The 16,332-nt window shown below is 33.9% G+C and overlaps 1 protein-coding gene across 1 annotated transcript in view; it reads right to left on the reverse strand.

Annotated features, from left to right (window-relative positions):
• Window positions 1-3,009: 3,009 nt before the first annotated feature.
• The window catches only part of CDH12 (cadherin 12), a 342,925-nt gene continuing 329,602 nt past the window's right edge, over window positions 3,010-16,332 (reverse strand). The window contains exons 9-12 of the mRNA XM_006189587.3: window positions 14,568-14,689; window positions 11,024-11,141; window positions 6,977-7,228; window positions 3,010-4,102 (exon numbers count right to left, since the gene is read on the reverse strand). Of these exons, the coding sequence (XP_006189649.1) occupies window positions 3,603-4,102; window positions 6,977-7,228; window positions 11,024-11,141; window positions 14,568-14,689 (992 nt within the window). The 3' untranslated portion in view covers window positions 3,010-3,602. The remainder of the gene's footprint in view (window positions 4,103-6,976; window positions 7,229-11,023; window positions 11,142-14,567; window positions 14,690-16,332) is intronic.

Here is a 16,332-nt window from a genome sequence, read left to right on the forward strand (position 1 = left end):
TACACATCTCTACCATTCCATCTTGCTGAAGAACTTTGAGTTATTGTGTAAGAAGTATTTTTCTGGCTCTCCTGATGTGGGACATAGTGAGTCAGTGTACCATCAATCTAACTCAAAGAATTTTGTTATTTATATTATGTTTTAAAGATCTCTATGAGTCTCATGTTATGTAATCAATATGTAAATGATTTAATGGACTTCATGTAAGTGCACCTTGAGAGAAAAGAAATTTCAGAGGAAACATAGATAACACCAAAAGCAATAAATTCATTTTACCAAAGAGAGTAGATCACAAGGAGGCTAAGGTGCTTGCCCCTTATGACGTTCCCAGTTAGAGATAGAATTTGGTACAAGAGCAATTTTAGATTATTTCTAGTGTATCACACACCTGTTTCACTCTTACGTGTCCATCTAATACTTCTTTGAACACAAAGGTTACATTTTTTTAAATATATAAGTGACATACATATATTACATAGACTATGTACACATATATTTCTGTAAAGGTAAGCATGCAATGTAATTAAAAAATTATGTACGATTATTGTTAATAGCCAAAATTCCCCATGTAAATTCTAAGCATTGTTACAATGCTTAGTGCCTGAATGAAGGCCAGTGGCTGTGATATTATAAATTTAAAAATCCCAAGATAGTTATGAGTATTGAAATACTAGGCCTAGTACCTTCAGTAGCATAAAAGCTGTACCAGAATTCTTCCAATGTATGAACATCAAAAAACCTCTTTTCACCATGTCACTTTTGTCGTTTCCCATGGTGCATGAAATTATTTCCATTCATGGTTTTTGTTTTGTTTTGTATTTTTCTCATTAATTTATTTGCTTGTTTGTTGTAAATCAAATAATTTTTGAAATATTTGCTATTAACATCTGTGCGGTTGTTGTGGGCTGAACTGCATTCTCCTAAAATTCATATTTTGGACTCCTAACCATCAGTACTTCAGAATATGACTGTATTTGAAGATGGGGCCTTTAATTAAGGTCAAAAAAAGGCCATGTGTGTGGGCTCAGTATGACTAGTGTCCTTAGAAAAGGAATTAGCACAGAAAAAAGACCATGTGAAGATATGGAAAGAAGACAGCCATGGACTAGCCAAGGATAGAGGCCCTTCGAGGAAATCAGCTCTGCGGATACCTTGATCTTGGACTTCTTGCTTCCAGAACTGCCAACAGTTGTGTTGTTTAAACCACCTGTGGTGTTTTGTTATGCAGCCCTAACAAAGTAATTCAGTGGTGTAGCAAAAATAAAAGATAGAGGTACTTAAAAAAGTTTTCTTAATTGAGTGAAAGAAAGACCTACCAATTTTATATATTTGCTTAGCATCTCAGTCATGTAGTTTGAAGTGACCTGCCCCTCCTAAGTTTTCCTTGTGCCATCATTGCTTCTGATACATGATTCCATGCAGAGGCAGTCAGATTTCCTAGCAAGATGCAAAATGCAGTAACTCTTGACAAGAATCATTTTGTCAGCTGGAAGCGATTTGCATATTAACCTTCTTCAAAGGGTCCTGCATCGTGGCATAGCAAATCACATTGCTGGGACCAACCCAGAAGTTGATTGAATGAACTTTTCCTCCAGGATGGTTATGACATTGCCAGCTTTTAAAATATTATATAAGTGTTTCGCATATTAGACTGCAAATTACCCCACTACATCAAGATTCTAATACAGTTCCCAGGAATGAGACAAAGATAAAGTTGAGATGGTGAGAGGTAAGAAAGGACATCTACAATTATCCTGGGAAGGGCAAGGGTAACTGCAACTATGAGACACCAGAAGAGGGATGGGAAATGCAGATTCAAATGGCCACAACATAATTATCAGTTATATGTTTTTGAAGTAAACATTTAATAGTGAATAGGACTGAATATAATTTGCCTACATTATTTATATTTCTACCCATTTCCCCAAGTGTGAATTTCTTCTTTCACACTTTGTAATACAAATATAATTATAAATATTTCATAAATACAGCTAGATATTGATGACATCTTCGGAATGAATCTATAAGCAACTTTTCATTTTTCCTATATATTGTTCTAAAATTTCAGGAGTCACTTGTAGAGTTACAATATTAAGAAAATATATTATTATTTCATAGTTAGTTACCTGTTTTGTTAAGTGCATTTCTAGAGTGTACAATTCATTTAAAAGTATTGTATATGAGTGCAGTTTACCTGTATGCTTATAAAATCTATTCTTTCTTAGAAAACTCATCAAATTAAAAAGTGAAAGTTTTTTACAGAGGTGGTTTATGGTACTGTTTACATTAGAATTATTGTAGATGACAGCATAAAAAGCAACTGAGCTCCAGTATAATAACAATGTTCACAAAGTTGAATTCTGTATTAATAAGATTGACAAGTCAACTACCTGATTTTGCATTTGTGTTCATTTTAAGAGTTAGTCATTGGTTTGAATTTTCTGCAGCTCCTGATTTTTTTATTTGTTCAATAAGGTATAATAAATATTTTTAGACATGTTGTAAATCCATTCTGTATTATATGATATGTATATTCTTCTCTTTGTTCATCAAAAAATGACTAGATTGTAAGAAACTCTGAGCAGCTATATATGAATTATTCTTCCCATGTTTAAATCAATGGCACTTTTTTTCCCCAAAATGTTTCATAGAAACACAACTTCAATTTTATCTATGACTGAAATCTTCTCTGATCTGGTGATTTGTTAAAACCAACCTTCCACACACCAGCACAGTATTAAGACAAAACCAATATTTATTTTAATGTGAAGTTTCAGCCCTGAGGCCTCTCTTTAAAAAGAGAATTTTTTTTTTAAATTTCCTTTTTAAAAATTTTATTTTATTTTTTTTTGGAAAAAAGTAACATTTTAATGAACACCTTTAATAGGAACTAATATTAAGATTAAACATTGCTTTTAAAATTCGGGACTTACATATTGAATTTGATATTATCGCATTTATTTCAATTTTCTGAAAGGGTAGAAAAAACAAATAGGTTCTGGCATACAGTTTAAAAAAGAAAAAAATGCATTTTAATTCTAAGAAGATGGAGTTCAGAAAGTATTCTTCTTTTTTCCTTAAAAGGAGTTAGAAGTCAGCATGTTGCTATTGCTCCTTGACATAAAGACAGGGTCTTTGTTTTATATCCTCTGTATCTGAATCCTGTAATGCCATCACAGCAGAGTGTACTATACACCACTTTAAATGATAAGAGTTTCAATAGGCACTTTAGTGGAATTAAGAAAAATCTAACACTCTTCCACCGTGATGCCACAGAGCTATCTTCGTTCTGGGTTGCCATGTCAATAAATTGTATTTAAGAGGCCTGAGCTTGTCTCAGTGTGTTTCCAAAACAACAAAACAAAACCAAGCAAGAGTACACATTATAGGATTTATCTTGTGTTGGCAGAATAAACCGAAACTAACAATATGATAAATAGAGTAACTTGCTAGAAACCAGATAATCAAAGGAATCTTGTCCTGTAAAGCCTGGGGGTGTGTGTGTGTGTGTGTGTGTGTGTATGTATCTGTGTGTGATTTCTATTTGTGTTCCTTTTCCTTAAATGCCTTCTGTTAGTTGTGTTTTAGCCTTTGCTTCTCTCTTAAGTGACTTTATCAGGGTTATAACTCTCTTCTTCACCAAACATGTCTGCCAAGACTTTAAAGCGGGGTCCCCAGTCTGTCAGATAGTTGTAGTCCTGGTCAGCTTCTGTGGTGAGAGACTCTATCGAGCTAAGGGAGTCGGCTACTGATCCATTTCCTTCATAGGCATACGTTGCCAATGAATCGTACGGTGGGGCGGTGGGGTCCAGATCATTTTCCTGAAGCCTTTGATTAATGAAATCCCTTATATCTGTGTTATCTTCTACTGGGGGTCGCTGACGAGGTAAACAGAGAGAGTCTGGTTTGATATCCCTGCGAATGTTGTTATCGTCAATCACTTTGGGGTTTCTCAGAGCACCGATGTCGAAAGCCTGGGTATCCTCCTCCCCACCCCCTTCATCATCATAATGGATAACATTGTCTCTGATGTCTTCTTTAGAGGTCATCAGGGTGTCTTTCTTCTTCTGCCTTCTCAGAGCTACATACAGCACAACTATGGCTAGAACAAGACAGAAATTGCAATTTGAGAATATGTCAGTTCATCTCTCCATAAAAAATAAAATTGATCAGGGCTGGCTGATTTTTTTTTTTACTGATATCCTATTATTTTCTAAGTAAACATATTGTAATCAATAAGGATCATATCTCTGTTGACTTCTTCTTCATTATCAAAATTCAATTACATTTTGAAATTGTAACTAACATGAAACCGTAACAAAATTATTCACAAAACCAAACAATTGTAGCCTTGTATTTAACACATACTGTATGTAAATATTTCAGTGTCAGGTAAAAAGTGTGTGTTACAAAATTTAAAAAACAGAAAAGAATGGTTGTTCCAATCATACAGAGAGCTATAAAGCATTGACATAATGACTTGAATTTTATAGCCCATAAGTAACAGACATTATTCATATCTAGATTTCTCAGTTGTTAACATTACTGTACTCCTATGAAATAAACACAAATCTTCATTTAACAATACTTTTAAAAGCAATAAGTAAGGAAAAAAAGAGACAAAGAAGAATATAGAACTAAGGACCTTAGTTTTCCAAATCATGTCAACTAAGACCTCTAGTTATGTAAATTCTATGTCCTGCCAAATTGAGATATTTTCCAAATCAGATGTCTTTTATTCAGGTTACCTTCTTAAAACATGATAATGTTTTGAAATAGTTAATGTATAGACCCTTATTATTGAATATCTCTTTGTTTCCCATTGATTTATAGCCATCTTTATATTGAGTGTTTCTTTTTTTTCTAGGAGCAAATAAGCACAGATGCCCACCATGAAGTCAGTGCTCAACTTTGCTTGGCATAACACTATCATCTCCTCCATAGTGGTGGGGTTAGGTTGAAAGCCAAAACATGTTTGATCTACCACAGCAGAATCTGGAAGGAAGACTCTTGTCATGTGATTAAAAGGTAGAGAAGTCTGCATGATGATGGAAGCTCATCTATTCCCTCTTCTTCCAAAATGAAGGAGCAGGAAAGAGGAGATACAGGCAGAGCTTCTGTACAATGTACCTTGGAGAGATGTTTAGCACCCTGCACCCCTTCCAGGGTTTAGGCCAATCCCAGAACTAAAGAGACTATTGTTTGTTCGCTCAGAGAGTATGTGAGAGACCGCAGACCTCATAGAGGAACCTTGCATAGGTATAAAATGAGTTGCCATGACTGAGAAAGAGACTAATTAGATGTGCTTGAGGGCTAACGAAAAGTTTCCACGCACCACAAGATTCTCATGCTCCTCCTCACTCTACGAAGGACAGAATAAGCTGGAAGACCTAAAGGAGTCTGAGATTGGTTGAGGATATCGGAGAGTAGATGGATTTGTAAGCAGACCCCATGGCAAGACTCAGGGTGTCAACATTCACTGCTGTATACCAGCAAGTCGCAAAGCTAGCGTGGTGCAGGGGCACTGTGGGGGAAGTATTTGGGTGAATGAGTGGTGGATGACAGTACACGACAAGGCTGACTTTGGGTAACATGAATTGTTATATTGTAAGAAAGCCAAAGTGGCCAAAGACAAGCATCCAGAATACTGTCATGCTAGGTTGATATGGAAATACTCTCAGACTCAGCTTCTAGAGAAGACTATGAGAAAGAAACGTTAGATATGAAGTTAAACACCTAATTGATCATTCTCAATTTCAGATGTGAGAGCATTATTTTGAATCTTCCCTTTTGAAGGAGTTTATATCATCAGCCCAAACAGATGCCAGATATAATTTATAATTCAAATTATAAGGATATAAAGAATACTTTGTTCTACACACCAAGGTTACTTGGGTGAAATTAATATCTACTTCATGCAAACTGGACTAGAATTTTATCCCCCAAGCCAAAGTGAGCTTCTGACTCAGAGAATTGTCCTTCACAAACTATTATATAGTCTTATTCCATGCTTTACAACCTAGTAAGTTTTTTTTTAATTTTATTTTCTATATTATAGATAAAGGTAGGTATCTACATTTGTTGGATTATTTTGTTAACTAATAAGCATGCATATATAAACTGACTCCACAGTGCCTGACTGTACCTTCATTGCAATTTCAATTTAAAGGGATGACTGGCAAAACAGAAAATCTCTCTTTGCTTTTGTGAGTCTGGCTGTGAATTAATAAGTGAAGTGGAGTCAGCTGAACAGAGGTGATGGAAGAGGGAAATCCATACCGTAGGTTTCCATTCTCACAGAGATGTTACAGAATACATTTACTTCAATCCGTTCCCTTCACTGCGCTTTGAGAAATTCTAGTGTGTTCTGTTCTGTTCTGGTGGGAATGGTTGGAGTTTTGATGTGAGGAGATCTGAGAACAGTGAAATAAAACTTGCTCTTTCTGGCACTGTAGACAGGAAAAAAACAACTGGAGGTTCCTTTACTTTCTATTTCTTTCCTGTTCTTTTTTGTTTTTTCCTTTCTTGATCAAACTAGTATTTGAGAACTATTGTTCACCTCATATAATTGTAAAGATTATACAATATCTTATTAGGCAGCAATAATTACTAGGATGTAAAAAATAAATTGAGAAATCATTGCTGCAAATAGGATATGTGTCAGAGAAAGTTTCATTGCAGTCAGGGTCACAGACTGTTATTACTTGAAAATCCCCTAGGGGCTTGAACATACATTTATATTTTTTATGATGTCATTTATTTATTTCTATTGGTATATTTCCATGAGGCAAGACAGAGAAAATTAACTTTAATAAAAATATAGTTCAGTCCAATAGACAGTCTTCCTTCCATCCAGGTGTGGCATCTCAATGAAAATTTAAAAATTGATTTATATGGTAAAATGAGGAGAGATACATGAAGAAGGGAGAGAGAAAAAAAAAGAGATTGAGGCTACGTGATTAATAGTGAAACCAACCTAAGAGTATAACAATGCACAGCAGGATTGCAATCAAAGCCCCAGTGCTGAGTCCCACAGGTAGAAAAATTGCTTCCACATTACAAGTCAGGATGGTACCATCAGCATCACATCTACAAACTCGAATAGTCATTGTGTTTGTGCTGCTCTGGACAGGATAACTGCTGTCTTCTATTACAACAGGGAGGAAATACAACTCTTGCTGCCTGCGGCTGTATCCATTTCTTCGGGTTTCAATTCCAGCTGTGTTGTCTACAAAACATGACACGTATGATAAGATGGTTACTATGAGCATCACTTCAGACCTCAAAGTTGGTATCTGTTAAACAGTAGGAAGCTCTTCTTAAGTCAGTAAAACTACACCCAGATTTTAATTCTTTCCTTTATCATTATGAACGCTGTCAAAATGTAATCCAATCTAGTCAAAACAAACCTTAGGAAAAGAAGAAACATTAGTCTTGTCTGGTGTAAGAATTAAATTTTCTATTCAGAGAGAAGAGAAAATGGCTTATAAGACCAGGAGTATGTTGCACTGACTCACTTTTTTGTTCTGACATCAAAATCTCACAGAGAAAAAATACTCCAGTGAGTGTTTTCTTACTTGACAGAAGAGCAAAGATTACAATGTAGGAATCTGTATAACATCTTACCTAAGAAACTATTTTTGAAAATATAACAAATATCAATAGACTATTCAGATAAAACTTGATTTTTTTAATTTTTCCCAAATCTATATGTTACATATATTTGTATATTTATACACTTTCACTTTCACTTAAGAAACATGAAAAGGAAAATAAAATGTGTTAAAAATGTCAAGATTCATTACAATTTTTACACATCATGAATTATAATAATTGTCACTTTAATTACATAAATAATTCATTTTAATTTGGATACAATCAACAATGAAATATTTACTTGAAACAATCAAAGCCAATAAGGAGTTTAAATTTTATATTAATACAATTAATATTTCTATTAAAATTTTGCATGCATTTGTTCTTTGCTTCTTTTATTTCTATACATAGAAGTGGAAATTTTATTGTATTCATAACACTATTTCATTTTTAAGTCTACTAAAGTCACTCTTAGAAACACTTTGTTATTTTTTAAAATGTATTACTATTTAGTTTATTATAGCATACATGATACCCACTTTAGAATCAGGAAACACAATTTTAGACAAATATGCTACTGAGGAAAATACAAGTATGTCAGAAAAATTCTACTGTCTCAATAATATTCCATTCATCTTTCTGTCGATTCTAATTTCAACAACTAAAAATTAGGCACCTTCTCCATACCCATTTCAGTGGGAAGCACCAAGTTGAGACAACTTTACATGATAAGATAGAGTTTGGAATGGGACATAGAAGATATTTTTAAATTGAGAAACAAAGTATCAAGCTGCCAGATGCCTATTATAATATTCTCAACAAGAGTCAGCGATGCCAGGCACTTGTGTTGACAGTAGGAATAGAAAAATGAGGAGTAGTTGAATTAATATTGAAATCTTCAGCAATTAATAACTGAAAACTTGAATCTGGGGAAAAGAACACTCAAGGATTAAAGTATGAAACCTGAGTGAAAAATGATTACTAGAAATAAAAAGTCAGAGAAGCTCGTGTATTTGCACTTAGGAAACTAGGGTTTTGATATTCTTGAATATGTCAAAAGGCAGTCTACCCTTTTCAAAGGTTTATTTTCAATCCATTGTTATTATTGATATGTGATGATTCAGAATTCATTATGCTGTCCATGATGGGAAGAAAAAAGATATATTAAATGACATTTTCATCTGTAAAATGGTTTCCAATGATGAACAGATTAAAAAATGCCATACATGTATACTGTATATATACACACACAACTGAATATTATTCAGCTGTAAGAAAGAAGGAAATTTTGCCATTTGTGACAACATGGATGAGCCTGGAGGGCATTATGCTGGTGAAATAGGCCAGACAGGAAAAAAGACAAATACTGCAGTGGTATCACTTATATGAGGAATCTTAAAAAAAAAGTGCAACTCATAGAAACAGAAAGTATAAAAATGGTTGCCAGGGGCTGGAGGTGGGAGAAATAGGAAGAGGTTGGTGAAAGGATACAAACTCTCAGTCATAATAGGGAGAAGGTCTGAGGACCTAACATATAGCACGGTGACTGTGGTTGATAACACTGTACTGTACAACTGAAATTTGCTAAGAGAGTAGAACTTAAATGTTCTCACAAAAAAAGGTGAAAAAAATTTTCTATCTGCTTAAAAAAAACAAACCTTACAATTACACTTAAAATATAACAAGATAAAATTGGCACTATGGTAAGTGGCAAATACATGCTGAGACATGTTGAGACTTCTAAGTGGCAAATACATGAGAAAACATGCTATGAGGCAAGATGATCTGATTCATATTATCACAATTAGTCAGATATAGATTCTCCAGCAAAAAAAAAAAAAATACAATGACGGAAAATAGTCATTACTTTTGTTCCTCAATGATGCGACCATCTGTTGAGTTGCCCAAGCCAATGGTCTGGAAACTGGATTAGTCTTCTTCTTTATCACCTTTACATATAGTATTCAGGAGATCTAGCGTCCAGCTATATGGATTCTATCTCTAACCGCTAACTTCCATCCTCATGGCCATTACCCTAATCCAAGACTCAGCCAGTTTCTGGAGTGGCATCAGAAGTCATCTTACATCCTCTGTCGTATTTTCCACACTGCATCTGAACTGATCTGCTAAAATGCAAATCTGAAAGTGTTACACTCTCCTGTAAATCTTTCAAAGAATTCTCAAGTCATTAGATTTAAGTTACAAGGTCTGTAAATGGCTTATAGACAGGGTGATCATACAGTCTAGTTTCTCTTATAACTGCCCTATTTTAGTTGCGCTGCTCTAATTAAAGTGACTTATATCGTCCACTTCTATTCTCAAAAGTGCTCCAGTTTTCACGATAGCATATGTGGTATCCCTACTTATTTGCCCCTTCACAACTGGGACCCTGTTCGTTCCCAGACGTGCTCATGTTACATTATCAGATGCTGCAAATCTTACTGAATTTCCTTCTGTGACTCTGACTTTCTTCCCCCAAGTATTTGAAGAAAACTAAGTCTTCTCAAAACACTCTTTGATTTCTACAATCATCATCATCATTGCATTATCTGTCCATTCACAGTTGGTTCATTTGCTCTGTAAGTATAAAATTTAGTAAAAAAAAAATTAGTTTTTACTACCCCATGTTATGAACTCAGGTGTTTTTATTCCCTACTTTATGTATGACTTAGAAGAGATAAAATATCCAGTCACAGGACAAATAAAGTCAGAACCGACCAGTACTTAACCTTACTATTTCGAATCCAGTGTCCTTTATATTGTGGTAATATGAGTATCAGTGGCAGTGCTAATGTGATGGAAGTAGCAGTGTGGTAGAATCTAAGTGTAGATACAATGGCAGAGGGGGTGGCTAAAATTCTCTTGAAGGTAATGAGTTTTAGGCATTGTGTTAGAGAATTCTTATACCTTATTTTATTTAACATAAATACTATGAGGTTAATTTATTTTAACCGTAGGGTTAAAATTATTTAGTATAATTTAACATATTGAGAGTCTGCCATCTAGGTAGTAATACAGTGGGAATGAAAACCTATGCCAATCTCACTACAGTGCCTGTGCCATACCATGTGTTATTCAAACAAAATGGTTTCTAGGAAGGTACCAATTTGTGTGTACAAGTAGTGCGTGTGGAACAAATGGTGTATTTAAAACACGGAAAGTATTCAATTTCTCAAATAGCCTCTTGTTTGCTTGACTCATTAAGGGGATATCCACATTATAAACGGAAGTAATTTTCCTCATTAGATACAGTCGAGATAGGTTAAATATTTAGTTTACAGCTAGCCATGAAATTTTGCCTTTCTCATGTATGGATTTGTATATTTGATGGACTTGAGTGCTTTTAGGAAAAGCATTGGTTTCCTACCTTTGTGTCCTTTTACAAAGCTGCATAATAAGCGGTAAATTTGTATGTGGTTAAACTTACTTCTGAAGTCACGAACTGTAAAATTTGGTTTGATGGCAGCTTCAGGTGATAATTTAAAGGAGAACTGCTGCCCGGCTGGTGAAAGGTCGCGGTCTGCAGCGCTGACTGTCTGAATTATCTGAAACAAAGTTGAGATGCAACTTGCAATCAGTCATCAGCTTCAAAGGGAACTCTACATAGTAAGTTTATTTAATGAAACATTTTTAGAATTCATATCAGTAGGCCAATTATTTACAAATACATTTTATAAACAAATAGCTAAAAATTTACAGTTAATAATGGCAGGTACAGTTATAGGGTATGGGCTAATTCCAAGTCGATATCTATATAGCTAAAAAGCTTAACAACACTGAAATTTTTCACTAATAAGCAAAATAAAATTAAAATGTACTTGCTTGCATTTTAAATTAGGTGAAATAAATGCTTTCTAACATAAATAAGAAAGTGCTTACCAGAAACAAAATCTCTGATTATTTAAAAGTCCTTGCAAAGCAAAATTTTAGTATAGTTTTGTTTGTGAGATTGAGTTTATTTTCATAAATAAGTAAACTGATGAGAAAGAGAGATACAGAGGATGTAAATCTGTTTCTGTAGTTATGTCTCTTTTCCCCAATGGGTAAGAATACAAATTGTGTTTTTATAGAGGTGTTTTTTTTTTTTAAAGAAGTAAGCAAGACCAACCTAATTTCAAATTTTTCCTAAGTTGCTCCCATAAGTTGTGTATCTAAGTAGTTAAAATTCTGATACTTCAATGAGATGTCCTTGAGAATCTAGAGATTAACTTCTGAAAGCCAAACCATAAAAGTGATTATTCACTGTATAGATAAGCAAAGCAAAATGGCTTTGAGGTGTTTATTTATTAACATATTCAATGGGTTTGCATCAGGAAGAATTTCAGGACTTGTGAGTGGAAGGGGAGGAGGGCAATGTGCTGTTCAGGTGATCACACTCTTAGACTAAATTCGAATTTGCCAGAGGAAGAGCTTAGATATATAATATCCTGGTCCCCAGGGGCAAAGCTTGCACCATGTGATCTGAGACTGATGTCATTAAACATGTGAGTTATTTGCTACTTTTCTTTTGATTCCACAGCAAAACTCAATCTAATGACTATGATCTACCTTCCCATGTAGCTGTTTGGTCTCCTAGGCACACACAGGAACACACACGAACACACGCGAACACAAAGATGTATATCCTGGGGCTTCAGGTGTCTCGTACAGTACTAGTAATTTGTAATTTGACAACTGATCATAAAATTAAAATTTCGGTTCCCTATTTTAGTATGAGTCAGTCACACAGGATCTCTTTTAGCATTGTCATGAATTCACCACCGAAGGCCAAATCATGGAATGTATTGATTTAGTCAAATAATTACCATACAGATCACGTAAAACTTCAACTTTCCTTCACATAAAACCATGTGCTCAGATCACTATATCTCATTCATAAAATTTCTTTAAATTATTTGGGAGTTAATTTGTCAATTTTGTTTTGTCTTGCCTTTATTATCAACTATCACAATTATTTACTAAATTAAAAGTATTTAACATCAAAACTTATCAAGAACATAATTTTAGAATGTAGAAACACCCTTCAAAAGAGCATACAGTGATGGATTTTTCAGTATAAACTGGCACCTATCTGGAACTGGCCCTTGGGAGTTATTGCCTTAAGGAAAACAACCCCCATACGTTATTGATTCACTACAAATATCACCATTGGTTTATATAGCATCATCTTTCTTTTCTCTTACTTCTTTTGATTAATAGATAGATAGATAAGGCATCCATCCATCCATCCATGAATGCATATTCAATTATAGTCAAGGATAGATAGATAGTTTCTATGTAGAGTTCCTAGGCAAGAGGGAGGATGGCTGAGGTCAAAAGCAGAAAACACTACCTTTCAGACATTTCAGGATTATGTTTTCTATGTAAATGTGGCCCAACAGAAAAAAGAATGTCCAAGAGATAATTATTAGAAACAAGAGCTTCCAAAGACCCCAAAGATTCCTTATCCCTTTGTCTAGATATAAGAAAATCAAGTTATCTCTAATTATGCCTACTATTCCCAACTTTTTAAACTCTTCAATTTACTAGACAAACATATTTCTATTTCCAAAAGGCTTTCAGTTAATGCACTACAAGATTCTGATTGTTATGAAATAATTAATATCTCTAATTACTTAAAAATAAATGGCTTTTTGGAGTAGTAGTGGAGGGCTCTAGAAAGTTGAAAATAGCTAAGTTGTGGAATTTTGGCAAGCTTCTTATAACTTCATAATAATCAAATCAGGTTATTTGTGTAAACCTTTAGGAAGCATTTACTATTTCAGACGTTAAAGCAGGCACTGGGTTCATCCAATGTAAATTTGGGGTGCATTTAGAGTGATAAAGCATTAAAACTTTAAAAAACGCATTTCAGTGTCTATTCAAAATTAAAGAGGCAAATCTTATAACTACTGAGCACTTGAAATGGGGTGTATGTGAATGAGAACATTTATTTTTAAGCTTTATCTAATTTTAATAGTCATAATGCTAGTGAATCTCACAGGATTCAAATAATGGGACAAATATTCTACAAAGCAGCAGAAAACATTCAAACTGAAACAAATACTAAATCTTAAAGACTGACCTTTTTCAATAAAGATACTGTTCCACATATTCAGATATTTTTTCAAATAAGAATTAAAACTTCACATTTTCTTAAATGAGTAGTTATGCTATTCAAAAGTAATCAAAATATACATCAAACCAACACATTCTGGTGTATTTTTCCTTTGGAAACTAGGTACACAATATTGGATTAATTATATTCTTGTTTCATAATACATTCATACCATTTGCTCAAGCCTAGTTCCTATTAGATTATACTATGTCATATCATATCATATCATATCATATCATATCATATCATATCATATCATATATTCATCACTCATTTATAGTACAGGAAAAATCTGGCTATCTACCATACTCTCATAAACTCTAGGATTTTGACAGTAACTTTCATTAACTATGTGGTCCTCCATCATACCCTCACTCCACTAGAACCTCCCTCCAGAGCAATACTTAGTAAGAAAATGTAACTCAGATATTTTGAATAACCCTACTTAAGGCCACCAGAGAAAGCTTTACATTTTTCATGGGTTTAACAGCTTTTATGTAACCTTCCATGAAGGCATGTGAGCAAAGCAAGAAATACTATAGAAGAACGTACTCTAAAGTTGCTTACTTACTGCGTTTATAGGTACAAGTTCTTCTCAAATTTCACAGTAAAGGAATGGAAAACAGCAGAATCTGCAATCCTAGAATTTTTAGTTGTACAAAGACTATTCACCAGACCATCATAATTTTATCCCCGGTGGTGTTACCTCCACACCCATACATAGACCATTAATTCAAAAAAATTGACTATATTTTGGCTTCTTTTATGAAGACATAGGATCCATGTGTGTGTATTAAGGCATGGTCTTGTAACCTAAAACGCGTGCATAGAGCAGGTCTTCATACAATCTGAATCAAGAGTGTTGATAAGATACCTGTCCTGGTTTGGCATTTTCACACACTGCTGTCTCATATGGCACAGAGATTTCTGGAGGAAATTCATTGACATCTAGGACATTAATCAATATGTTGACTCTGCTGGTTAATAATGGATTACCTGATAAAAACATAAAAAGAGAGCAGCTGATTTAAAAATCCGATCAATAATTGCTTTTAGAGTAAATAGCATTAACATTTAAAAAAATCAGCATTCATATGGAATCCAAATGACCTTTCCTTAATGGCAAACTCTGAGGAGTTGAGCCAAATATAAATGAAAAAACGATGAATACAGGTGGTATCAATGTTTCTCTGTCAAAGCATCACAGTGCACTGCTCCAGCGTTTGTCCCTGAAAATCACCACTAAAGTTAGGTTCAACCATTTAGCTGGAATTTCATCACCAGTCTAGCCATCATACTAGGGCTAGTTCATAGACCCAATCTTCACCAATCGTGGTATTTTTCACTGGATAAAACATTTTTTTCTATGTTGTGGCTATAATTTTATTGAGTAGCATCATCTGCATATTGAAATAACACTCTCAAAATGATTCCTCCTAAAAAAGAATGATAAATAACAAAGAGAATGAATGAGAGATGGCTTTTCCTAAATGAAAATTAAGGTAAATTTAAGAAAGTAACAGTAAGAGATAGATCACATAAAACTAGGAGGCACCCTGAAATCACTCACTGGTGATGAGAAAGGAAAGAATAAACAACCTTTCCTTCCTACAGTATCAAAAAATGGTAGTTTGAAAAGAGTCACTGCCAAAATCCCATCACAAGTTTTAGTCCCAGATACATTGTCTTCATCTCTGTCATTTGTTGAAACAAGACCAGAAATAGTTAAACTAATAAGGCATAGCATAATGCATATGTTTTAACTTATTTATTGTAAAATTTTATCTAATGGTTTTCGGTTGGCTGAAGTGTCCCAAATTGTTGAAAGATCTTGTCCAAAGTTGTATATCTAGATGAATGAGGAGTTAATATTCAATCCCAAGACTATAGAAATCCAAATATTGTGTTCATTCCACCAGACCTTTTCTATTGATTGGTGTGGTAAACTCATCTCTGCAGTGCCACCGAAGATTCATAATGTTAGTATTCTTTTCTACTTCGATGTGGATGCTTTTAAAGAATGCATACAAATCTCACCACATGACTGATTCTGATAAGCTTACAATAGTCTTCTGTGCTAAAATTTATTTTAAGAAATAAAAAGCATTGTCAGCAGTAGCTTAAGAAATGTTCACATATTCATATACAACACAGTGAAATTCATTACTGTGTACCAGTACAGGCACAGATAACATAAAGTAAGGATAAATGGTATATTTTGTAAAATAGGTTTTGTTCATAGAAAGTGTATTGGTAATCTTGGAGGAGGATGCATAAAATGTCTATTATTTACACATTAATATTGGTCACATGGCATTATCTTTTATGATAGAAAAGGCTTTGTTCTGTTTCCACAAGTTATTTAATCTTTCTTCAACTTGTGGTATTAGTAAGTGCTAATTCATAAGTTTTCTAATTTGTTGTATTAAATCAGATGGTGATTTACAAAATGTGAGATCACTTGGTAAATTGTCATTATTTTCATTACCAACTATAATTTGTGGAGACTATGTAGTTCGGCTTCTGTTATTAGTATTAAGTACTCATATATCATAAAATACAGATAAAACCAACAATTTGGCTAAGTTAATTTCACTTTCCTAAATAAACCAAAAATTATCAATCAGTACAACAAAATC

Source organism: Camelus ferus, chromosome 3 (genome assembly GCF_009834535.1).
Source record: "Camelus ferus isolate YT-003-E chromosome 3, BCGSAC_Cfer_1.0, whole genome shotgun sequence".
Taxonomy (NCBI): Eukaryota; Metazoa; Chordata; class Mammalia; order Artiodactyla; family Camelidae; genus Camelus; species Camelus ferus.